The 27,101-nt window shown below is 34.6% G+C and overlaps 2 protein-coding genes and 1 pseudogene across 8 annotated transcripts; 1 reads left to right on the forward strand and 2 right to left on the reverse strand.

Annotated features, from left to right (window-relative positions):
* Window positions 1-7,790: 7,790 nt before the first annotated feature.
* LOC147545576 (zinc finger CCCH domain-containing protein 30 pseudogene) lies at window positions 7,791-12,483 on the reverse strand (annotated as a pseudogene). 6 transcript variants are annotated; one of them, XR_015224051.1, is made up of 3 exons: window positions 11,691-12,483; window positions 10,717-10,759; window positions 7,791-10,384 (listed from the first exon to the last, which is right to left on the reverse strand). The product of XR_015224051.1 is annotated as a zinc finger CCCH domain-containing protein 30 pseudogene, transcript variant X2 (transcript). The 6 variants fall into 6 exon arrangements; XR_015224052.1 differs by having other exon boundaries at window positions 10,717-10,815; XR_015224055.1 differs by having other exon boundaries at window positions 7,791-10,380; window positions 11,691-12,331.
* Window positions 12,484-17,049: 4,566 nt separating this feature from the next.
* LOC147545577 (uncharacterized) lies at window positions 17,050-18,796 on the forward strand. Its single transcript, XM_086635831.1, has 5 exons — window positions 17,050-17,192; window positions 17,344-18,094; window positions 18,200-18,349; window positions 18,437-18,631; window positions 18,729-18,796. The coding sequence occupies exons 2-5, from the start codon at window positions 17,650-17,652 to the stop codon at window positions 18,794-18,796; spliced, it is 858 nt and encodes a 285-aa protein (XP_086491957.1). The 5' UTR covers window positions 17,050-17,192; window positions 17,344-17,649.
* Window positions 18,797-21,057: 2,261 nt separating this feature from the next.
* Window positions 21,058-21,840, reverse strand: LOC147545578 (uncharacterized). The gene has a single exon (XM_086635832.1). The coding sequence runs from the start codon at window positions 21,838-21,840 to the stop codon at window positions 21,058-21,060; it is 783 nt and encodes a 260-aa protein (XP_086491958.1).
* Between the last annotated feature and the right edge of the window lie 5,261 nt (window positions 21,841-27,101).

Raw genomic sequence — 27,101 nt, forward strand, 5'->3', positions numbered from 1 at the left:
AATAGTTAATAATACTTATTTTTAACATATGAAACATGTATAGAGAAACCGAAAGTGAGTTCAGATGCGTGTCCAAAGAGAGATGGGACTGGATATGGAATCGGCAAGAAAGGTAGAGGAAACAGCTGCACAGATTGTATACTCAAATGCTTCAAACAACAATGTAAGAGGGGAAACCCTATTAACGATCTTCGATGCGCTCAAGTCACTCAAACTGAATGGATTTGCGGTTGTTGTTGCGATGCTTGATAACATATTGTGGCGAAGATTCCCGAAAGTTGAAGTTACTCGTGTCTTTCATTAATAAGATGGTTAGATATTTGGTCAATTTTGTCCTGCTTTTGGTGTTGAACAAGATGTACTTCCTAAATGTATGATGTAACTGTGGTTGTATCAAATTGATTAAATGAAGCTTTGGTTATTTTCTCTACCTTTATCTTTGATTCACTAAGTTTCCATCACTAATTTTGATTCATACATATATATATATTGAAATCTACACATCAAACACAATCTAAGTAGCTAGAAAGCAATTTTTTGCCAAAAAATTGTCTTCCCCTTCTAATTACTAATCTTAAAATAGTATGAAATGTATAGTCACTATTAAGTTTTATAGAGTAGAATAAATGCATCACTTTCCAACTGATATTTTCTTTCTAGCTCATTAACACTAGCTAGTGACAAAATTATAAACAACAAATAGCTCAAAGAAAAAAATCAAATGAATTGTCTTCAAATGAATACTTGGTTGTCTTTGCATTCTTTATTCACTGAACCGCCTATTTTGACTCAACCAAATGAACTAAATTTGTGCTATAAATTGAGAATAGTTTTTAAAGATATCTTCATACACCAAAGTACCAAACTCAAAGAAATCAAAAGAGAAACATAAATATTTAGGAGATAATGGCTAAGAGTTCATCCATCTTCGTTGTTGTTTTTCTCCTCGCGTTGATTATTGGATCTGCTTCTTCCCGTAAGTATATATTTTCAGTTTAGCTAGGTTTTTATTTATTTATATTTTCTGAATTTTTATTGATATCTTTTTTTTATCATACGAAACATATAGAGAACCCGAAAGAGAGTTCAGATGCATGTCCAAAGAGGGACGGGACTGGATATGGAATAGCCAAGAAAGGCAGAGGAAACAGCTGCACAGACTGTATACAAAAATGCTTTAAGCAACAATGTAAGAGGGGAAATCTCGTTAACGATCTTCGATGTGCTCAAGTCACTCAAACTGAATGGATTTGTGGTTGTTGTTGTGATGCTTGATAATATATTATCGAAGATTCTGGATGTTGGAGTTTCTCGTGTCTTTACATAATAAGATCGTTCGACATTAGGTTATTTTTGTCAATAGTTATTTTCATTGGGGCAACTTATATTTTACTGTTGAACACGATCATGTCTACTTCCTAAAAATGTTTGATGTAATCGTGGTTGTATCAAACTGATTAAAATGTAACTTTGGTTCTTGGTTTTTTTCTTTGCCCAATCAACTAAGCTAGCAAATTTTCTACCTTTGTCTTTGATTAAGTTTTCACTATTAGTTTTGATTCATATACATATATATATATATATATTCTATTATATAAAACAGAAGGGAAAACGATGACTGGGACAAACATCCTTATTTAATTATGCATATTGTCTAGAAGCCCTTCTCAAAATTTAAAATATAGTCCTTCGTAGAAATAAAGTTACCTATTTAAAAAACAATAATCCTTTCCTTTTTAGAAATAAAATAACTTATTTAAGAAAAAAAGAAACAAAATAAATTTCAAGGGTTAAAAAAGGAAATTAAAATCTCTCTCTCTCAATAAAATAATAACTAATTTAAGAGAAAAGAAACAAAAAAGTATTACAAAAAAATAATAACTAATAAAAATCTCTCAATAAAATATAATAATAAATTTCGTAACATTTGATTGATACAAGTGTCGTCCGTGCCTTAGGGCACGGGATATACCCTAGTATATATATATATATATATATATATATATATATATATATCACATTATCACCTATACATTTTGAAATCTACACCAATAACACTATAATTTCGATCATGTTACTAAGGGCGTCTAATACGTCCCACGAAGGAATTCCAATTTGGAGCTCCCATATTTTTAATGATTTTGTTTTAGGCTTCTCTATACACATGGGAGATTAAACATATCCTATTGCAGCAATTAAGTTTTACCACTTTAATTTTTGAGACTCAAAGGAAAGTAAATAGAGCATCTCCAATGCAAGACTCAAATTTGAAAACCTTGAGACCATGATATCGATAATGGGCTCTTATACCGCCACTCCAAGACTAAATTAATTATTTACAACATATGTCCATCACAAATTCAAACTATCAAGCTACCTAAAATCTTCGGCAGAGGCCAATATAGATATACTGGTATACACACTACTACACCAGGGCATTTACAAATTACATATAAAAACTCTGATTATCGTAAACAATCCTAGATGATGAGGTGTTTGTGACACAAGTCTCTTAAATTACTTTCTTCATTAAATATATAAATTACATGAAACAAATTTGAATGTATCATCCCAACAAGAGACAAAAGCCTAATAATCTTTTGGATTTTGGTGAAGGCCTTTTCGTCGGTGTAATATTAGAGACGATGTTCAAATCAGACTTTTCTGAAAAAGATGAAAAATTATTTTAGTCAGCATTAAGCTTTTTAGAGTGATATAAATACATAAGTTTTCAAATGATATTTCTTTCTAACTCAGTTAAAACTTAGAACTAACGAGAAGCTTATAAAAGTGAAAAGACAAAAAGCTCAAAGAAAAAAACATATGTAATGTCATACTACAATTAATACTATTATTTAAAGGGGTTGTCTTTGCATTCTTTATTTAGTAAACCGCCTATTTTGACCAAACTATATAGTATAGTATCATACCCTATCCTCATAATAATGTTTGTTTGTTACATTGGAATGAATACTTCACGTGGTACACACCATATGTATGACAAACAAACAAGTGGGATGTGGTCATATGGAACTATTGAGATAGGCTTCCATTGTGGATGCTATAAATTGAGAACACTTCCTTGAAGAAAAAATACATCAAACTAAGTAGCAAGAAAGAGTATTTTTGTAGTGAGAAATCTAAAGAGAAATGGCAAAGAATTCATCACTTCTCATTGTTGCTTTTCTTTTGGTATTGATTTTCGGATCTGCTTTTTCTCGTGAGTATATATTATTCTTGGTTATTTGAATATTAAGCGTGATAAGATATTTTTCTTTTCTTTTAGTTTGGTACAATCAGTGAAGAATCTTTCAACAAAAAAAATGATCAGTTAAGAAAACTCAATTAGTTAGAGTTTAACAAATTACTTCTAATAGTCTTGTTAAATTGAACACGGAATTACCAGAAGCACCCAAATACTAGCTATTTTAAAACTCATCCCCTTTGTTTACGTCTTCTTCGTTGAGCTACTCATCCCATTTATACCATAACTCAACAAAAATATATATATATATAATATTTTTTTCTTTACTCTGGCATGCTATAAAATTAATTGCGCTTAATATTGATCTTGAACGTATGAAACATGTAGAGAAAGATGCTTGCCCAAAGAGGGATGGGACAGGAAATGGGATAACTAAAACGGATAGAGGCTCAAGCTGTAGAGATTGTTTACTGAAATGCTTCAAGAAATGTAAGAAATACAATGTGGAAAATGACCTTCGATGCAACCAAGCAACTCGAACTGGATGGATGTGTGGTTGTTGTTGCGATGCTTAATGAAATATTACTATTATGTGGAAGATCGTAGATGTCAAAACTCTTGCTAGTAATAAATAAATCTCCTTTTGTTGTACCTTCATGTTATAAGTATCTTATGTGGTCATTGTGTCTGCATGTATATTATGCGGTCTAAAACTATAGTGACAATATAAGTAGGAAATTAATTTAAAATTTACCAATTCATGTTGGGCTATTATGAAATAATCTCAGTTCTTGTACTTGAACCTCAAAAGAAAATAGGATATGAATCATAAATTTGGAGATAACAAACTGACTAGCAATTGGGTCCGACAAAGAAAAGGATCATGCCTATAGGACAAAAAGTTATTGGTTAGTTTATATTTGGACCCAAACGTGACCGATTCGCTTTTTGACTCCTCTCTACCTCTCCTTCTAGTCTTACCAGTACATCGTGTATTCGTGTGGCCCACTCTTTAGTAACTAAAGCAAAAGGCCAAAAACAGTCAATTTTATTTTCCTTCTTTTCATATTTACCCTTCTCTTATCTAGTTATGAGTTTTCTCTATTATCCTTTTTCTCTTTTTTTTTTCCTCCCAATCTCTCATCCGTTAAGGAAAAAGGAAGAAATAAACTAGTCATTCTATTAACGTTGTGCTTAAGAAAAGTCGCATGCCTCCAATAATGGAGAATAAAAAAAGAAACAAAATAGTCATTAATCGATGTTAACAGAATGATAATTATTATTCTTTTCAAAATTGTGGCATCCTGGCAGGCTTAAAATTAAAGAGGAAAAATAAACGAGTTATACCATCTATTAGTCACGGGAGTCAAATAGATGAGTTGGCCAGATGTAGGGACTAAATAGCCATGAATCCAAAATGATATTATCTAAAAGAATTTTTGTACGTGGATTTAGTCTTATAGAAGTGACAAAAATAAATAGGCAATGTATATGGCTTTTCAGTAAGACAAACACCACTAATCTCATCAAAAAAAAAAAAGTAAGACAAACACCACTAATCTATAAAATGTACTCACCCTATTGGTTTTGGTGCTTAATTGTGCTCTTTTTTCAAAAGAAAATGATTTGTCTAATCAAAAACGTGTTTAAGGGATGGATAAGTTATATAATGGATAAAGCAAAAGCTCACACTTTGGGCTATTTAATATTATTGTTAGTGATTGCCAATGAGGTATTATATAGTAACACCCAAGCGCTTATGGTGACCCGATACCCACATGTGTGTCTGCTAATAGAATAATAACATACTCTAAATTTTCACATGCCACAGATAATGATTGTACCAAAATATTCTCCACTAAAATAAAACTTTAAACTATGGAACACGAATGGACATCCACGAGGAGAAACAAGTGGTGTGTCTTTTAACAGAAAAAAACAAGTGGCGTATCAAGGTTAAATCGGCTAACAGGACTACTAGCTCATCGATCTTGTTACTATCGTTCCGTTGTTAATTATCTTTGGCGCTTCTTTGTTTCTCCACGTAAATATTTTTTTTCAAGTTTTCAATTTTTCATATTTTACTATAATGACATTTGACTAGTATAACATGTAGAGAAGCCAAGAGTGAGGGATGCTTCATGTCCAAAGAGGGATGGGACCGACTGATAAATATAGAAGAGATTAAGCTGCACTGATTGTATACTCTGATGTCCGAATGCTTCAAGCAATGTAAGTAGGGTAATCTGGTTAATGACCTTTGTCGCGCCCTGAAACGGAATGGGTCTGTTGATGTTGTTCGTGACGTTTAATATAACTATTCTATTCTTTTTCCACGGAAGGTCTTCGGGTAATATTTTGTAAAAATTCGGTCAAATTTTCCTATCAAATTTCACTCAATTTTTTCTTGTCGTTAACTCCTTTGGTATTTTTCATATTTACAACTAATTGCAAGGAATTTGTAGAAAAATTTGTAATTGATTGCAAGAAATTTGCAACTCTTTGCGAAGAAGAATGCAAAAGTATTACAAAAAATATTAAACTTTTAAACAAAGAGAATACAAATATTTAAGTTTTAAACCAATTAAAATACAAATGTGAGATTTTTAGCCGAACAATATATAACTTGAACTTGTTTTTTTTCACTTACTAAAATTTAAAAGTAGACCATTTGGGACTGTCCTATTTCCTAAAATTTGTGGGTAGTACACATTAGTAAAAACGTATTTTCTAGGACAACAATGTCATTTAATCATCCATTGAACATGAATTCGCAAATTTATCATCTACCTTCACATCTAGTATGATATAGGGATTATAAAATTCAAAATTTAGGAGATAATAGGAAATTAGGCTCAAACCTGAATAATATTGTAAAAAAACTTATTTTGTAAAAATACAATTTACTCCTGAAATAAAATTTCCCTTCCAAATCAACATGAAAAACCTTTTTGAAAATCTCTAAACAAATCTCAATTTGCTCTCAACAATTTTGTAAATTTCTGAACAAATTCGTTTATACTCAAAAATTATTTTGCAAAAATGTTTCGAATTTTGTCTTTTGCATTTGACAGACACAAACAGACACAAACATTTTGGCTAAAACATTTTTCGATTTGTCTTGTGAAGAAAGAAATGGTTTTCGCATTTTTTGTTTTGTTTTTGGCAAAAACATTTAGACTAAAACATTTTTTTTATTTGTCTTTTGCAAAAATTAAAATATTATGCATATTATCCTTCGTATTTGACAACCCCATTAACAGACAAATAAAATTTTGACTAATGCATTATATATGTTGGAGTTAATTCTTATTTGGCCCCGTACTTTGTCACCAGCTTCCTTTACGGCCCCCTATTTTTCATAAATTCGAAATATGACCTTTTTTTTTGTGTAAATGTCATAAGTACCCTTCCTATATATGTTTTTTCAAAATAAAATTATTTCCAAAAAAGAAATTCCACCTCACTTACACCTCACATATCTCTCCACCTCACCTCTCTCTCGCTCTCTCTCTCTCTCTCTCTCGCTCTCTCTCTCTCTCGCTCTCTCTCTCTCGCTCTCTCTCTCTCTCCAACTCACTTTTATCTTCTCCGACGAAGGTCGTCGGTCGAAAATTTTTCCGACTGGCGACCTAAACACTAAAAAAAACCTCTCATCTCTCTCTCTCTAAACACTTCCGTTCGTCGGAGTCGGTCTGTTTTTTAACACACCGATCTGGTCTGTTCATGACTCCGGCGAATGAAAAACCCTTCGTCGGGGTGTTTAGAGAGAGAGAGATGAGATGGTTTTTTTAAGTGTTTAGGTCGCCGGTCGGCGACCTTCGTCGGAGAAGAAAAAATGAGTTGGGGAAAAAGAGGAGTGAGTTGGAGAGAGTGAGTTGGAGAGAGAGAGGTGAAGTGGAGAGATATGTGAGGTGGAATTTCTTTTTTGGGAAATAATTTTATTTTGAAAAAAAAAATGTATATATATATATATATATATGAAGCATACTTATGATATTTACACAAAAAAAATGGGTCATATTTGAATTTATAAAAATTAGGGGGCCATAAAAGAAGCGGGTCACAAAGTAGGGGGAAATATGAATTAACTCTATACGTTGTTAACAACATAATTACATATGTTGTCAACATTTTATAACAAATCAGGGCAACTCTATTGTCAACATTTTATAATAAGTCGGGACATTATTAAACATGTTGTCAACATTTTACAACAACACAATTATATATGTTGTCAACAATTTGTAACAACATATTTATATATGTGGTCGATATATAAGGTAAAAATAGAATTATGAAAAAAATGTACTTGCCTTGTTTGTCATCATTTTGAAAAGTGTTCAAAACATGAGAGTTTCTTTTGCATTATTTTTTTGGGTGGATTTTTTTTTCAATTAGACCTTAGATTTTGGGTTTTTCATGCATTCTTTCTATGATATTTCCATGATAGAAACAAAGCAAAAAGTGCACCTATTTTACAATTTTGGGCTGCCATCAAAATTTGTACTACTTCAAATCAAGGGACCAAATGGAAAATATAAGACATCAAGCAACATCAAAATGAGAAGAGTGAGAAATATTATGATGATTAACAAACAAAGGTATTGCTTCATTTCAATGAAATAGTACTTGAATCTCTTAACAAAATACCCCCAATTAGGAAAAAATCCCTATTAGGAAACAAAATGAACTAAAATTGAGTTAAGAGATGAGACTAAAAATTCAAAATATTAGGAGAGGAATACCTGATGACTAGGGCCTTCAATCAAAATCTCCTTTGATTCTGCACCTAGTGTTTTAGGTTTTTCTCTTTCTCCTTCCCTTTACTTTCTGCCTTTCTAAACAGTAAAAATTTGATGAAAATGAATTCCCTTTTCTGTACCCACCCCCTTCCACCTTCTTCTTCTCTTACCTAATCTCTCTTCCTTTCTCTGATTCATCTTTACCTCCAACTTCCTTACCAAAAAATACATTCTATATGCTCTAAACTTATTATTATTATCACTACCTTCTTCTTCTTCTTCTTCTTCTTGTTTTCGAAACTAATCTAGGTCAGAAAAAAATTGCATCATCAATTAGGAAAGAAATGATTGAGTTGCATCTGTTCAAGCCGAGCTCCCAAAGCAGAGTGATCACTGGATTCAGCTTCAACCAACTTGTCTTTGATTTCAGGTGGAGATTCCTTGACAAGCGACTTAACCCATGATACATCAGGCTCCTCCCCACCATTGTTCCCCGGTTCGATTCTTCTGCTAAACCCACCTCCTAATAGTTCATCACCTTGTAGTCCCCAATCTAATTTACCATTAGGAGATCCCCATTTTGTCCAAGAGTTCATTGGAGATTCTACCAGTTCAGATGTATTAAAACCGATATCAAGTGAGCTGCGACTGTGTAGTTGTTGGTACTTCTCGCGCTGAGACAAAACAGGGAATCGAGCACTTCCTGGTGAGATAGGCTCCATTTTTGGAGACATCCTCCCCGGTGAAGGGATAGCATATGAATTCTGTAACATTGGGTGTTCAATATTATTGGGAGAGAAAGGATTCGTTTTTACTGCGGATAACATGCTCTGTTGCTGCTGGAATTGATTACGAATAGCCAATTTGTGCGATGGAGAAAAAATAGCTTGATCAGCATAATGAGGAGAACGAGTGATTTCGGCACTGAAGAGATCTTCAAGGTTCGATGGTGTTAGGGTTTTCAGGTTCACAGGGGGAGAGTTAAGATGTTGCTGGGACAAAAGCTCATTCATTTCATGATGATTTTGCATTTCCTGAAGCATATTATAATCTTCTGAAGTGATATCTCTGGCGTTACAAGACGATCTCAACCGACTAGCATGAGGTAGATGCAAAGTCGGCACATTAGGCTGAGGCCATGCCATGGATGAGTGAGAAACACCGTTCACTGATGGAGACATGGGTGAAGCAAATGGTGAAGGTGACATGACAGAGACTGAAGAAGGTGAAGGAGGATAGAGATTCATTGCAACAGACATATCCATGACCGAAGCAGCAGTGGATCTTGGAGAAGGGACGGCTGATCCAGTGGACATGTAAAGTGGGCGAAGCTCTTCAGGTGTATGAGCAAAGAAGCAAACACGCCGCATGCAACTTTCGCCATCTTTGCAGAGCCGAGTCCTATACTGTGCAGGATGTAGCCAACACTCAAATACTCCATGAGCATATTCACAAAGATCTCCTCTCCTGCAACCACCCTTTCGAAAATCTGGACAGGGTACACAGCTATAATGGAACTTCCTCGGATCTCTTCTACGGGCATTCTCACCTGGGTGAACAAAAGGGCATTCGGTCCAGTCATGAGAATAAGCTCTAGAACAGGGACGGACCTTAAGTGAGAACATCCTAAACTCATCAGTTGAGTAGATGCCATTTTTAATGTCCGGAAGAGATGGGTCAATTGGATACTCTTTCTTCTCTGAAGTCACAGATAATGAATGATCATTGGGTTTCATTGTAGGAGAGGGAATTGAATCCATTATTGAAGAGGGTGAACCATTTTTTGGAGATGGAGAATCAGAAACCAAACAAGAAGTCGAGATCCGAAGATTTTGTTTGCTACCACTAACAAATGAAAAATCGTTGGCTAGTAATACCTCCAAAGAAGCTTTTAGCTTTGAGAGTTTTGGAGCGACGACAATAACATCAGCAGGACGGCAGCCATTAACATCTAAGGAATTAGGATCAGCACCAGAAAACAAAAGCAATTTCACGACTTCATCAGCATTTACAGATCCACCTGAAGCAGCACAGTGGAGGGCAGTGCTCTTATCCGGGCCACAGGAGCGATTTACATCAGCCTCAGACAATGAGAGAATGAACTTAAGTACATCGACACTACCATAAGTTGCTGCGACCATTAAAGCTGTCCTGTGCTCAAGAACCATCTGTCGGGAACCCCTTTGACGGCCATACCAGAGACCAATTTCATCAACAGCAGATGGATCACGTTCCGTCAACTGTTTAAAGCCACTGATATCGTTATTGGCAGCAAGCTCAAGTAAGATAGACATAGAGTCCTCAGTTTCAACAGTTAGGTTATTCATATCTTTGATATGAGGTTTGTGGTCTTCAGAGGAGGCAGTTGTAGATGATGATGCTGAATTTACTAGGTCTGGAACAGCACACATGCTTTGATCAACTCCAAATCTACCTGATAAGAAAGCAAAAGATCATATTATGCCCCGATCAAACCCCTAAAACAAAACAACGAACCCATATTTACATAACAATCAACAAATTCAGGGCAAAATGCACTCATGTCTGAAAATCTACCGGAACAAATGGAAAATCTATCGGAACAAATGGACAATCTACCGGAACAAATGGAAAATCATCAACATAACCATATCTAGAAACCCTATAATCAAATATACAGAATTACGACTCAATTCAATAATAAAGATAGGAAATTTGCAGAAAAATTCATATGATATTCTTCTCTTTAATCAAAACCATAAAACCAAACAAAGAACCCATACTTACAGAACAATCAAGCAATTCAGGCGAAAATGCACTCGCGTCGCGTCTGAAAAAAACGAGAACGAAAATGGAGAATCGTTGACATAACCATATCGAGAAATCCTAGAATCAAATTTATAAGAATTAAGAATCAACTCAATAACAAAGATACGAAATTGACAAAAAGAAATCCATATGATATTCTTCTCTTTAATAACTATTAATTTTCCAATCTTTTCAGAAATCAGAGAGATGGAGAGTCAATTAATGGAACCTCAAAGATTCTGATAAGTAGCTAGAACAATCTAAAGAAAGTTGGAAGAATAAAGAATGGCTGATTTTGGATACAAAAATCAAGAAGGGAAGGGTGAAGCACTATCCTTTCGGACAAAACTCTAAAAATAAACAAATTTAGGACGAGTGAGCTAGATCTCAGTGAAAAGTAGATTAGGAGAATGAGAGATCATCGGAGAAATTCTTGGAGAAGATAATAAATTTACGAAATGGAGCTTTAAAAACCCTAGATCTTTCGTCTACTCTACAAGACAAACAAGTAATAAAAAAACTAAACGACAGATAACACGAGATAGCAGAATAAGTTCATACAAAACTAATCAAATCAAACAAACAAACAAGAAAGATCAAGAAACCTAAAATAATAAACACTTCAAATCCAAGAAATTTTCTAGAATAGTCATCAAAAAAATTCACAATACGTGCGCTTCTTGCATGTTTAGTTTCTGATTAAAAAAAAGCTAATAACAGAGAAATCTAAACAAAAAAAAGAGAAAATTAAACCAAAATTTCTGAAAATAACCAGATCAACTTCATTAGTCTCAGAAGAACTGATTAGATCGTCGATTTCAAATCACAACTTTCTCGAAACGAATAGAAAATGATCTAACACGGTTTACAGATAAAGCATCAAGTTTTCAAAAGAGGCGAATCAGAATCGTATGAATCAATAATTGAAGATTTAAGTTTGAAGGCGAACTTACCGATGAAGAGAAGAAAAGTAGTAGTAGTAGTACTACTAAGATTGAACTAAAAGAGACGCCATTTAAGGTCCAGAAGAGATCTGTATAGAAGCAAAACCCTCGAATTCTTCTGATTTTAGCTATCTATAATCGAAAGAGATAATAAGTATCTCGAAAAGAAGGCGAGCGTATCGAGATAATCGTGATGAGTCCATAGCCACCGGTTTCAACTTGAAAATTTCACCCAATAGATGATGACTTCGTAAAGAAACTTTGCAGATCCAATAGAGACTAGAGAGAGAGAGAGTATTAGCGCACTTTCTCTCTCTAAACGTTTTGAAATTGAAACGTCCCCAATTCCGGATAAAAATTGCAGTAATTAAATTCTGTCTCGTGCGCTTTTTCTCTATAAATATCCCATCTTTACTCTACGGTCTTTTCTAAACTATTTTCTCATTTTGGGAGGGAGGAGCACAGTCTTTTATTAAATTCACTCTAAATTACTACAAAATGCCACTAACTAAATTTCATTTCAAACCTTCCAAGGCTTCCAAGTCCAACAAAGCTTTTGTGATGAACAAATCTCGATCAAGAAGCTCTTTATGTGTTCATCCAAGGGTTTTTTTTTTTTTTATCAAAAGGAAACATATCCATTCATAAGTGATAAAATCACGATTTACATGGACGATAATTATTATTTCTCTTCTCTGAAAACTTTATGAGAGTTGCATACCTTTAAATACACAAGTGCCTCATGAAGGGAATAGAATGGTTGTTGTTTTGGAGCATCCACTTTTAGTTCGGAATGACATTGACATTGACATTGTAAGTTGGAGTTGAACTTCTTGGACTTAAATTCACTCTGAAAATTAACTTCACACGTTCGTCGTAATTTCCATTTTTTCACTACCACCATGGCACCATCACTTCTTCCGGACTTAAATTCACTCTGAAAATTAACTTCGTCGTAATTTCCAGAAAGCCCTGGAGGTCTCAGGTTCGAATCCCAGAGAAGGTGGAATCTTTGGTTATTTGAATTGGGATTATTAGGGTGTAAATAATGTTGTTGGGCTTTAGGCCATGTTTTGTTGGGCTATAGGCTCGGTTCTGTTAGTGTTTGAGTTGGGCGGTTATCGAGCTTATCACATCTATGATGTATCAAGTGCCAAATGTAACGACATACGTAGATCGTAGTCGACTTCCAAAAAAAAAAAAAATCTAGCAGTACAGTCCAAGTATTTGTAACCATTTTTAATTGAACATATTTTGTTATAGCACGGGTCATAACATTTCGTGAACGACTGAGATACGAATCTCCAACAAATATTATAAACTTCAGTTACTACATTCTTACTCGTCCGGTGCACCATAGGGAGTATGAATTTTGTCGGTGCTACTTCAAAGCTACAACTAATTGCAAGTCACCTTCGAAAAGTGATCACCTAATTCAATGCTAGACGACACATCGGTGGCTTAACTTTAGTGCCAGTAAATTATCTTCTTCGTCTTGTGTCTTAGCTTATTGCGGAATGTCTAACGAAATGATGTTTACCACAATCTTTTTTTAGATTAACACCATCACGAAATCCAAACTAGTAAAACAAACATCAAATTTGTTTGTTTTTTATTCTTTTTTTTTTTTTTTTGTTAAGGTTTGTTTTTTATTCACTTTGAGTGAAAGAGTAAGTTAAAATGTGCCAAGTATAATATGAATTTTTAGTGATTAGCAAACACAAGAAAGAGAGGAAGACACTCCCAACATTAGTTTTTGGGTGATCCACTAGTTAACTATTTTATTACATGCGTGTCTAAAATGCTGTCACCCCCATAAAATAGAGTAATAAATGTACAAAGAGATTATTGAATGATTGATTATCATAAACGACTCATATAATTTGATGTATCCTATAAGAGTAAAAGATTAAATAAGTCTTTAGTTAGAACATTTATTTATCTAAGGTTTTAAAAAAAATCCATGAGATGACACATGACCGAATTAATCGTTTAAAGTTTTTCCTATTTTAACTTGGAAACATTTGATTTACACATTTTTTTGCAAAATTTATATCTTAATTTGTGATTCAAAAATTGAAGTTAGGACAACCTAAAGTAGTATATATTATGATTCCCTACAAAAAAAATTCCCACATATTTTGTCGTGACCCGTACTTTTTTTTTTTTTTTTTTTTTTTTTTTTTTTTTTTTGGAAACCGATTACATTGTCGTACAATTGGCATTGAATACATCAAAGATGTGATAAGCTTGCTACCCGCCCACTCAAACACTAACATGACCTGGCCTATAGCCCACTCAAGCTCTTAAGGCCTATAGCCCAACTAGATAAAGGCCTAAAGCCCAACTACACTACATTATTTGCTCCCCGTACTTTTATCAAGAGATATTATGACATTACATACTCGTCTTTTTTTTTTGTTGAAACACATAGTCGTCTTGATAGCAAGTCCAATTTTCTTTACACACACCCTACTACCGAATCTTAGATTTATAAGAGAATATACTCTTCAAGAAAAAAATTTAATTGTAGTCTCTAGTGAAAGTGTTATAGTATCATGAAGTTTTTTTTGTCACAAATAGTATCATGAAGTTTTTTTTTAAAGAGAGTATCATGAAGTTTAACTACAAAGAAAGAGGGAGAGAAATTGTCTCCTATGTTTTGGCACCCCTTCCATAGGCTAAGCTCCAAAGCCCAAAAGGGGTTTGAGATCTAAGACTCGGGAGTAATGTTTTACCATTGTTTTTTTATCTTTTTGGAAATTGACTACGATGAATGATAGTCACTTCATTGATACATCAAAGATGTGATAAGTTCGATTACCACCTATTCAAACTTTAACAAAACCGGACTTATAACCCAACTAAATTATTTATACCCTAATAATCCAAATTCAAAACTGGACCTCCATGAATTTTTAGAGTTTATGTCAACACGTTGGACCACTTGGGTTACCATGTGTTAGACAATATTTTTACCATCTTAACCATAGCTTAAAAGTTCTTAACCATATACTGTTGTTATCCCATACAAATATTTACTTTTATTATTTATTTTTTTTGTTGAGCAATTTACTTTTATTATTTGAGATAATATTGTTAGATGTAAATGAGGGATTGGGCTGGACGTCCAAAAGGAGGCCCAAAATGGGCTGGGCGTCCACGGTTGCCCATAAATAAACGAGAGGTCCAAAATGTCAGGCCTGGACTTAAAATGACGGAAACAACCCTAAAGTTCGTCGAATTTACGCCCCGTGCCATTGAAAATCAACCGGGATTTGGCCAATTTTTTGGCGCGATTTCTGACTTCTTCGAGGGACGGAAGTGACGTTTCTGCAAACGGTCACTTCCACATTTACTTCTGCCCACGCCGAGTCCCTCTTCCCAGGTAAGTTTGCTCCTTCTCAAGAAAACTCTCTCTCCAAATTTTTCTTCATTCGTCATCTTCTTCCTGCATCTTCCTCCTGCATCTTCCTCTTTCAACTTTTACTTCTAAAGTGATTGAAGTTATTTTGAAGAAAAGGAAGGGATTCAAGTCTGTTTGGAGAAATAATCTACAAGTTTGTGAAGGGATTCAAGTAGGTTTTACTTCTATCTCATCCACCTAAACTTGTTTAATAAAAGTTTCTTTCATAAAAGATTTTTAAAACCCTAAAATTTGTGAAAAACTTTACTTTCTGACACAGAAGGGACGCAATATTTTAGAAACCTTTAAAGTTTATACAAATGATCTCTTATGGTTTGTTTGAAACCCTAGAAGATTTTAGAAACCCTAGAAGTTTTTAGAAACCATAAAATTTGTGTATAATCTTACATTTCTTTGACGCAGATATGGGGAAAAGTAAAGATACGAACAAGAAATCAAAGGGTCTGACTATCATAGAACCAAGTTCCAATAGACAGATATCAGTAAAGGAAAGACCGATAGCAGAAATTCTGGCTAGAAGAACTAGTCCTAGAAAGAAGAAGGTATGAAACTGAACAAAAAATCATTTGTGATAGAAAATGTTTCTGGTAAATGTTTTTTATTCTGGTAAATTTTTTTTTTCTTGAAAATATTTTGTTTTACTGTGATTTAGATTTGTCTAGTTTTCATGGGAATAATATTTTGCACCGTAAGTTGTTTTATTCCTGGTAAATAATTTTGTTTACTGTAAAATGTTTTGTTCCTTGAAAATATTTGATTGTACTGGAATTATGTTGTTCCAAGTGATATGGATTTCTTCATGAGAATAAAAATATGTTCAGTAATATGTTCAGTAAATTGTTTTATTGTAAAGATGAGCATGCATTTCAAGTGTTTGTTGTAATGTGTGACACAACATTCTTTCATGGTTACATTTTTTACAGGTAGAAAGTACTGAGAGCATTGAAGTAAAAGACAATGCAGAGAGAGAAAGGAAAGGCAAGAAAAAAGCTGCACCAGAGAGAGAAGACAATGCAGAGAGAGAAAGGAAAGGCAAGAGAAAAGTTGCACCAGAGAGAGAAGACAATGCAGAGAAAGAAAGGAAAGGCAAGAGAAAAGCTGCACCAGAGAGAGAAGAAAGCAGCCAAAAAAAGAAAGGAAAGAAAACAAAAACAGAAGGTGGAAACTCAACGGGTGAAGGGAAAAATAGACCACCCAACCTGGCAGCACTGGTGCCGAAGGCTTACAAGTATGCCCTTCGAAATACGTGGAGACAATTGAAGAACACATATCCAAAGATGTCGACTACACAGAAAGAGTTGTTAGCCGAGACTCCATTTAAAAATCTGGTGATGGCTTTTGTTGAGGACAAAATAGATTGGGATAACATAAAGAAACCCAACAAGGCTATCTTTGAAATTCTCTGCCTCTATTCTAGTTCGACAGAAAGGTTTACGTTGGCGGGGAAAGAAATGGAACTGAAACCTGAAGATGTGGCCCTAATTCTAGGTATGCCATTGTCAAGAGAGGCGAGAGAAGTCTTCCCTAAAAATCGATCAGTAAAGGAGCCTGAAGTAGATTTTTGTATGAAGTACTTTGGTGAAATCCCTGGAATGATATCATGCATACAAATATCCAAGGCACTGAGAGATGCTGTCAACGGAGAGGTAGATGACATGGATGTCATCAGGCTGATCATCATGTATATTTGTGCGAGTGTTTTATTTGCTCCCCTAACAGGTTACAAGGTTCCAATGCGTATTCTCTTCAACTTGCATACAATGGAATCAATTAAAACTTTGTGTTGGCCAACAGCGGTGCACTCATACCTAATTGATCACATAATTAAGTACCCCAACGACCCACTGAAAGCTTCAGGGTGCCTTGTATTACTTCCTGTGAGTATGTTTTTTATCATTTAAATTCAAACTTAACTTCATGTGTCTCATACTCTATGTTTTTTATAGGTGTGGTTTTGCGAGCATACTACATGTTTTGATCGAGAAGAGAGGTTTAGGGATGAGGTGCCAAGGATCGTGAGGTGGTCTTTGACCAATATAGATGATACATTTGACCAGAAGCTTGCAAATCTTACTGCAGAACAGGTATACATTTGATCAGTGTTAATGTGAAACTGTTTTGTTCTGGTAAATAGAAAAGGAACCATTAAATTGTTTTGTTCTTGGTAAATAAAATTATTTCCTAGTAAATGTTTAGTTCCTGGTAAATAATTTGGTTTATTGTACATTAAACCAGGTCAGTGAATCATTTGTGTACCCCCCAACTGATCAAGAAAAAGAGTTGCTGTCAGCCCCAAAGAACACAGAACTGGTAGATGAATTGCTTCTAAGGATTGAACAGCTACAAAAGGAAAACGCTGAACTTAAAGAAAAACTGCGAGAAGCGTGCGAGGATAGGGATGATTCTTACAAAGCATATGAGGCACTCCTTCAAACCTTTTTAGTTCCTGTAGAAGAACAGGTTAGAGGAGAAGATGGCCTAATCCAGGTTACGGATAGTGTGGAGGAGCTACGCGCACGTTATTGTAAGGGAAAAAGTAAGATGGAAGATCCAAAAGATGGAGAGAAAGAGAAAGAAGAGAAACAGAAGAAACAGGAGAAAGGGAAGACAGAGGAGAAAGAGAAAGACAAGAAAGATGAGGGGGGAAAGGGTGTAGAAAAAGATGATGAAGAGGGAGAAGAAGATGATGAAGGAGAAGAAAGTGAGGATGAGGGTAGAGAAAAAGAGGATGAGGAAGATGATGAGAAAGATGATAATGAGGAAGATGATGATAAAGATGATAATGAGGAAGATGATGAGAAAGATGATAATGAGGAACAAGATGATGACAGTGACGAAGATGAAAAGGAGAAAGATGGAAGCGAGGATGGAAGTGACAAAGATGAGAAAGAGGAGAAAGATGAAAGGAAGGACAAGAAAAATGATCGGAGTAATAAGTATCAACTTAAAGACAGTGACGAAGATGATAGCGATGGCAATGAAGATGGTAATGAAATAGTTTCTATTTTATTTTATATTCTCAGTAAATATTATTGTTTTTCAGTTTTATTCTTTTTATGAGAAAGTATAATAAGCATGCTAAATGATGAAGGCAATGAGGGAGAGGAAAAAAAGAAAGCCAAGCTGGATGAAGAAGGAAATGATGAGATGGATGATGAAGATGAGGTTCATATCAATTTGTCTAGTGAGCATGCAGGGTGGGTGGATGATACTTATCAAAAAGAGATGCCTCCCAAGAGAGGTAATGTTGCCAAATTATGTGGTGAAATAATTAAAGTTTCCTAGTTTGTTAAAAACATTATTTTTCTGAATACATATTATTTGACAGATATTATGAAGGATGACAGCAATGATTTCCCAAGTTTTGATCTTAACTTGGGGACGCAAATTATTGTGTGGACTCCACCACCACAGCAGGGAGATGATGTTTGTCAAACAGCTGAAGAGAATTTCGCCGATATTGCAGAAATGGGGAGAGCATCGGTGGAAGAAGTATCCAAAAAATTGGATCATGTTGGAACAAGTAGAAAAATTAAATCACCACACGTGAGCCCCCCAAAACGAGTAGTATCGAAGACACAGAAAGGGTCAATTGCTAAACCAACATCTCTTATCAAAAGAGTCAAGGATAATCCCAGAACAAGAAAACAAACATCCAGAGCAGCAGCTGCCATTAAATTCCCTCTGATTGATATAGAGTCGATCACAATAAAGAAACAAGTGAAAGAACCAATAAGTAACTGGAGACAGGGAGGGTTATGGCCCTACGTCCAGGAGAAAGAAAAATCACTAATGCTAGAATTCATGACATACGGGTGGACAAGGTAAATAACTCAGTAACTGGTAAATAAATAAATGTCTGGTAAAAAAAAAATGTATGGTAAACAATTTGTATAGTAAATGTATATCTTTCTGGAAAATAATTGTGTGCCTGGATTGGATTCTATGTACAGCCTCGAAGTCTGGAACAAGGATAAAGAACATTGCCTGAAAGCAAAAGATTTGGATGAACTTATGATGGTTCGGGGATGTGACTCGCAAATCATAGACTGGTTTGAGGACCACCTTGCACAGGACGCCCGAGACGTGAACAAAGAAGTTATTTTCCTATCTTCATTGCTTTTTGTAAGTTTCCTTGTCAAACATATAATTCATTTTTAAATGGTGTTGAGTAAATAGTAGTCACTGAATTTAAATCAGCGCAGTATTGAGGCCAATACTGAATTTAAATCAGCGGAGTGTTGAGTAAATAGTAGTCACTGAATTTAAATGGTTTGCAGACCTTGATAAAGCAAGAGCGGAGTCAGGCAAGTATTGAGGCCAATTTAAATCAACAGCTGGAAGCGCAATACATCAAAGATCATACTACAACGTTGTGTGCGCCACTGAATACGCCGTACACTGATGACTCATTCGAGGGTCATCATTGGACTCTGCTGGTCTATGAATTTGAAGAAAATGAATGGAAGCACTACAACTCTTTGCAGCGTGACACTAACCTGGCTAAGCAATGCAACAATAATGCAAAGAAATTTGCATCGCAGCTGGCAGAGACATTGATAAAGATGAAGTGCACGCGCAAACGAAGTGGGCAATACGCTAAAGAAAGGATGACGAAAAAGATATCCTATGTAAAGGAGGTTGACTGCCCTCAGCAAGGGGATAGGTGAGTCTAAATTTTGCTTCCATACTTTAGTAGTTATTGAGTTTCTTTAAACTCACATTTTATTTTTGAATCATATAGTCCAGACTGTGGACTCTACGTAATGCTCCAGTTGGAGGATATCTTCAACATAAGCAACCAGTCCAATTTCCCGAGGTCCTGCACGCAGGTGGAAACTTATGCAGACAAAGCAAGAAGAAAGAGGGTAGAAGTAACTTTCAAAATTTTGGACGAATCAAAGGAGGTATGGAGAAGGGTGATAAATGAAGGGTCATAAATAGTTTATGTGAAAATTATGTTTGTGTTTGTTAACTGTTACTAAGTACTGGAAAAAACTTGGAAGGTTTTGTTATTGTGAAAATTTGTAAGTTTTGTATTGGAAAAAAATATGTTTTCACTCGGAAAAACTTGATAATTTTCCATAAAATATGCCGGGAAAACAAAAAATTTCCGGTAAACAAAATTATGTACTTGACATAACTTAGGAAAAAATATCCAAAAATCCGGGAAAAATTTAACTTCCCGGTAAATAAAAATATGTACTCGACCAAACTTAGAAATTTTTCGGAACAAAATCCCGGGAAAACAAATTATTTCTGGTAAATAAAAAAATTTACTAAACACAACTTCGAACAAATTGTACTGAATATATTTTTGAGTAAAATCCACATGTTCTAGACAAAACTCTATTATTGTACTAGACACAACAACTTAGAAATTTCTCCCAAAAAAGCTTAGAAATTTTACTGAAAATCCACATGTACTGGACAAAACTTAGAAATTTTGTCCCAAAAAAAACCCGGGAAAAAAAATAATTTCCGGTAAATAAAAAAATGTTCTAGACAAAACTTAGAAAAGATCCCTTCGAGAAAATATATTCTCAAAACATAAAAAAATTTCCGGTAAATAAAAATATGTACTCGACTTGACTTAGAAAAAATACATTCTGAACACTGGGAAAAACTTAAACTTTCCGGTAAATAAAAAAATTTACTGGACAAAACTTAAACTTTCTGGTAAATAGAAAAATGTACTGAATAAAACTAAAAGTTTCATATCATGCATTATGTTCAGGCACAATACACACTAACAAAATATAAGATAATACATTGACTTTAAACACAAATACATTAAGTTCGACAAAATATACAAAAAAAAATCAAAGCAGCACAAGGCTAAAATGTGACTCTCTTCAAAAATTTGAAAAGCTCCCAACACTGTAAATGCTTTTCAAAGTTGTAGAGTGCCCCTAGTTTTTGCTGCTGATATAAAAACCATTTCAATCACTAAATCGCTTCGTTGCACGAAGCACGGTTGTGATAAGAGAGCTTCTTACACCTACCGCATATCCGCTGCCTCTTTCTAAAGTTCCCAGAACTTTCAATTCTTACAGAACGTGGTCTGCCCGGACGTTTCTTGGTTAAAGGAGGAAGTATCTTGCTGGCTTCCTCAAACGTTGTTGGTTGATCGAAAGATGGGACAGGATTTATGGAATGACTATAAGTCTTACAGTATGCATCCGTTGTAACAGCGGGATCAAAAAAGGATGATGAATCACCTCCATGCACTTTAATACACAATATGGCATGCTCACAAGGGATACCTTGGACTTGCCACTTACGACATGTGCATGTAAGAGCCCCAAGGTCCACAGAGTGACTCGGCATGGACATTACTTCATACACAAATTTACCTGATTGTATTACCTTCCAGCTACAGGCAACGTTGAATCTAGACTGCATTTTTTCGTTGACCTTAGGGCACAAGAAAGAGTCCCAAGTTGCCGACTCAGTTCTTCTGGCATTCATCATGTTCATAATTTTGATCCTCAACATATCTAGCATTACGGTTATTGGAAGAACTCTCTCATCCCTTATCCACGAATTGAAGGATTCCGAGAGCGAAGAACATATTAAACCGTACCTTCTTCCTGGGAAGAAAACATCAGCCCAATGTTCCGGATTTACAGAGTGAAGAAATGCATCCACAGCATTGCCACCCATGACTACAAGTTCAGAAGTGTACTTCTGAAAATCCGATATAGTAAGGGCTCTAGCCGCCTTAAACATGAGGGATTGGAAATAGTCCGACTTCTTCGCACCATTCTTTACACGTACATTCAAATTGTTTCTTAGATGCCAAACGCAGAATGAATGGTGCGCGGTTGGGAAAATGTTTGAAACTGCATTTATAATACCATTGTGCCTGTCCGACATAAAAGTCAAAGACTCACTATTATCAACCATTTTCGCCAAGTTACAAAAAAACCAGGTCCAGTTTAGATCATTTTCTACGTCAACGACAGCATAGGCGATAACAAAAAAACCTGCAAAGTACATATGGCAGTAGTTAGAACAGGAAATAAAAAAAAAGCCAGTAAATAAAATTGTGTACCGGACGGAAAATATTGGTAAAATACTTACCATCATTGCCATTCTTCGCTACAGCTGCAAGAATGCACCCATTGTATTTCGTTTTCGCAAAAGTACCATCAACAAATATCAATGGGCGACAGTGCTTGAAACCTTGGATGCATGCTCCAAGAGCAATAAATATTCGAACAAAACGGTGGGAATCTTTATCAACTTCAAGATCAATTAAACTATTAGGGTTAGAACGTGATAGGGCATCAACATACCAATTGAGTTTGGCATAAGAATCAGCTTCCTCCCCATAGGCCAAAGAAATACTCCTGTTTCGAGCCTTATATGAATAGTAGTAGCTGAGTTGAATTCCATAGTCTTTCTTGAAAGATCTGACAATGTCTTTAGTACTTTTGGTCGGATTCTCCCTAATGTCATCGACTATTAATAAGCTAACACTTTCGGTTGATAATCTTGGCTTATTATCTGACATTATAAAATCTTGGCATGTGTGCACAGGGTTGTAAGCTTTTAGAACAAACATTGACCTTGACTTCAGAGGAGCCACAGCGTGAATGGTCCAAGAACATTTTGGGGATTTGCATACGCAAGTAATACGATCAAGATCATTCTTCAAATAATTAAAATTGTACCCGTGCTTTATTGAATATCGTCCAAGTGCATTTCGAAAGGCGTTGGCGCCTCCAGGGAATTCCTGCCCCAAATGTGTAAACACCTCAGGCCAGCTAGCAGACCTTAGAGGTTCAGCCCTGACAATGGCAGTACATGCATCCTCAACCAATAGAGAGGAATTTCTTGAAAAATCCAGTGGGAGACTGCACAAAACAAACATATCATTGACATCTGAATTTAATTTAGGTAAGGAAACATTTTTGTTTTCGGTAAACATAAATATTTACTGAACATATTCTTGTTCACGGTAAACATAAATATGTACTAACTAAAATTTGAAGTATTCATGTATACTGAACCATAAAACTATTGGATTTACCGTAAAGTAAGAGCTGGTTATAAGTACACAACAATCAACAATATGTAATGACTTCCACACATACTTATTAGACATTTGTTACTGGTTCATATAAATGGCACGGGTAAATTATTATTAGGTAAGGAAACAGTTTTGTTTCTGGTAAATGAAAATATGTACTGAGCAGAGTTTGGATTTCAGTAAATTAAAATGTGTACTCACCAATTTATTATTTTAAGTAAAACAATAACGAAACAGTAAAGTTCAAGTTAGTTCCAAACTTACTAATTAGATGCTTGATTGTGGTTCATCAATTCTGATGATGTTGCAGCAGAAGTAGATGAAGCATAGCCGAAAAAATCACGATCCAACCTGGATAGAGAGAGAAAATAAAGAAGGTATGAAACGATAATTTAAAGAAAAGAAAAAACAAAATTTAATATCCATTGTATACTGTTAAAACTAAGTTGAAGTTTGTTTCACCAGAGAGGACGTCGTGCAACAATGTCCCCAGAAAGCATTCCTTCAATATCCATTGTATACTGGAGGGAAAAGAAAAATGAAGAAGGTTTGAAGAATAAAGAAGGTATGAAAAATGAAGATGATAATGCCTTTTAAGGTATGAAAATATAATGTACAGAATAGAAAAATATTCCTTTCACTTTGTCTGTCATTTTAGAATGTCAAAGTTTCATTTACAAAAGGCATTATCCTCTTCCTTAAAAGGCATTATCATCTTCCTTAAAAGAACAAATGGAATATTCAGCTTCCTTAAAGTCTATCATTGAAGACAAGAGGAATTACCTGAAAAGGTTGGAAGATAAGAGCAGATTCTGGTTGGAAGATATTAAGACAGTGGATGGTATAAATAGGTTGGAAGATGAAATTTGAAAACTTTTCAAAGATTTTGAAACTGATCAATAGAGAAAGAGCGGGATCCCAAAAATTTCGACCAAAAAATTGACAAAATGGGGGGAAACTCAGGATTAATGGCTTGATAATTTAGAGAGAGAAAGAAAAGGAAAGAAGGGAGAAGCTGTTGGCGCGAAATGAGGGAGGAAGGATGTGATATCCTGTGAGATAGGGACGGGTATTTAATGATCCCTCAAAAAACGTGGGAGAGAGAAGGGCTGGGTCAAGTCGAGGGGCAATAAAGGAAGAAAAAAAAAAAAAAAAAGGTAAACAAATATTTTCCCAGACATTAGGACCTGCACCTCATTTTTAGGCAACTTAGGATTTTTTTTCATTTAGACCCCTCCTTTTTGGACCCCTGACTGAAAAATCCGATGTAAATATCTCTAAAGTTATATAGCCAGAAATGTGGACAAATATGAGTCAGTGGCATGGCAGGTAGGAAGATCAATCAAGTAATTTTCTGAATTTACTGAGTGACCCATATTTAAAGTTGATATAAATTGGGAAAACAGAACATCAGTGAGTAGGTCCCATATTACCATGTCCTCTTCTTCCTCCATTGTTGATTGGTTGGTTGGGCACCTGTAACAATCCCTCTCTCTCTATCTCTTTCTAAAGGACAGAATGCTAATGTTTTAGCTCCCAATCTTGGCAGCCAAAAATGCTGTCTCCTCTTATATAAATCTTTCTTTCCTTTTCTCTCTACAAGGTTCTACTTCCCTCTCATTGGTCCACTAGTTAGGCCATATTCTACTAATCCTGGTAGTGAGGTTCAATCTCAAGTACTCTCATATTCTCAAGTACTCTCATATTCTACTAATCCTGGACACTTTATTGTGGCTACAAAAATGATTATTTTTTGCGACGATTTGTGTTGTGTTGATAAATATCCTTAATATACATCGACAATAAGTTTCCTAGCAATCGAACTCAAATTTTCTGTTGAAAGAACCTTTTCTATGCTTGTATCAAGGATGATACTAACTCATGTCATAAAATTTGAATTGTAGGTGATAGTCATAGACCACGAGTATCCTTATATGTGATGCATTAAGTTGTTTGTGTGTATAAGATAGATTAGAGATACAATTCAACAAAAAAAAGGGAGATGCTAGAGTGCCCAATTTTTTGGGCATTTTAATGCTCAGCTGATGTGGAATCACTAAAAGACAAGGTTTTTTCAAAGTTTGACTACGGTGGAGACCGCTTTTGTTTCTGAATGAGGAAATATGTCACCCTCTAAGTACCAATTTCTAAGTCACTCTATCATTTCTCAAAAAAAAAAAGAAGATTGGAGATACATACTAGATGGGTAACTCACTTTTCAACAAAAAGAAAGAAGGAAAATGAATTGGGGAGTCCCCTATCATCATTATAAAAAGAATGGTAACTCACTAATGGCCATAAGTGGTGGTATTGGAGACACACTATGAATGAGTAAAATGTATAACAAGAAGAACTGAAATTTGTCTTGGGCAAATGAAACTTCAACTCAAATTTCAAATATATTTCATTACAAATTCAAACCCGATCTAGTTGCGATATGATATCTTGGAGCATAGAACTAATACATATACAACTTTGTCTAATGAGACGCCAATAGTTGATGTGGTATCTCATAACAAAACCCTAAATAATGTAGATGCCCACCAATCTTTATTTGTCCTCTATTGTCAATTGTTGTAAAGGAATAATGTCATTGATCACTTTCGGCTAGAAAGTTTTTGGTCTTTTCTATCATAGCTTAGACTTAGATTAGTAAGATGTATGGACTATATGCTGAGTCACAATATGAGTGAGAAAGCTATGAGGTCTTGTCCAAAAATAGTGTTTTCCTCTAATCAAAGAGGGTTGGTACACCTTCAACAAAAAAAAAAAAAGAGGGTTGGTACAAATTATTCTGGTCACATATGGAAGAGAAAACTTATCAATATTGTTGCAAGCTGTTTTATGAATTCTTTACCTTTTTTTTCAAATGAAATTCTTGTTAAGAAGATTGAACTTGACGGTGTCCAATTATTTTGCTTCTTTTTACGATTATATATTGTTTTAGTGAGTTTTGTCTGGTTATCATGAAGAAAATATCAAGATGACATTTTCTTCAATAAAAATCGTCAAAACAAAGAGGAACTGCTCTAAATTAATGAGAAATTTAATCAAAATATAATTTTCAAGTATTAATAATTAGCTTCATAACTACTAGAAAAATTTCGAGCTTTTCTATGGCACCAAGAACGGCCAGGGTATGCGACAAATAAGAACAACCCAAACAAACTTAATATATGTGAAATACACGATACGAAGAAAGTGTTGATCCCTCATATCCTATTTTATTTTTTTACTGGAATCGTCTTGACTTCACAGTCCCTTTTATTATTTTCTTTTCCTTCATTGAATAACAATTTGAAATTTATTAAATAATGCCTAATAAAATAGACATGTGGGAAGAATACATTTGTACCTAGATTTAAAAGACAAACAGTATCTTCCATGGAAAGAATATTTTTCCAATCTATTTCCTCCAACTTAATCATATAATAATATTCCTAAATTATTTATTATATTTTATTGTTAAACTATTATTTTATATATAGTACTGACAAAAAACATTTCTAATGGAACGCCCCATGGAGTCATATTTTGTCTAAATGTTCAAAATATTGATAAAATTGATTATTAAATACCCATCATCCCATTATTTATTATTTAGTTTATCCTAAACAATTAGAATACGATTCTTAATTAATATTGTTTTTTTGATTCTGAATCGATTATGTGTGTGCATGAACACCATTTGCAATCGACTTTAACTTTTTAATTCTCTCACTCAATATTCCTCAAAATTTTTATAAATTCTTAAATAGTTATTTAGTAGAAGTATGACGAGAAAACACATTTGTTATGAAGTGCCACTAATTAATAATTATTATATAGCTAATGCTGCCATTATTGATCTAGAAGGATACGAATAAAATTTCTTCTGGTCGGATCAAGTTTTATTCTTGATTATATGTCTCTATCCAATTGTAGGTTATGTGAATATTAATAGGTAGAGGTGATC

Source organism: Eschscholzia californica, unplaced genomic scaffold, assembly GCF_041429995.1.
Source record: "Eschscholzia californica isolate CP2 unplaced genomic scaffold, dmEscCali1.0.p SCAF_4, whole genome shotgun sequence".
Taxonomy (NCBI): Eukaryota; Viridiplantae; Streptophyta; class Magnoliopsida; order Ranunculales; family Papaveraceae; genus Eschscholzia; species Eschscholzia californica.

Excerpts from the sequence above, each read along its gene's own strand:
- LOC147545577 (XM_086635831.1), top strand. The coding sequence starts at position 17,650 with ATGGAAGATCCAAAAGATGGAGAGAAAGAGAAAGAAGAGAAACAGAAG. Across the intron at positions 18,095-18,199 it reads TAGCGATGGCAATGAAGATG|GCAATGAGGGAGAGGAAAAA; the intron begins GTAATGAAATAG and ends TAAATGATGAAG. Across the intron at positions 18,632-18,728 it reads ATTGGATCATGTTGGAACAA|AGTCAAGGATAATCCCAGAA; the intron begins GTAGAAAAATTA and ends TCTTATCAAAAG.
- LOC147545578 (XM_086635832.1), bottom strand. The coding sequence starts at position 21,840 with ATGTTTAAGGCGGCTAGAGCCCTTACTATATCGGATTTTCAGAAGTAC.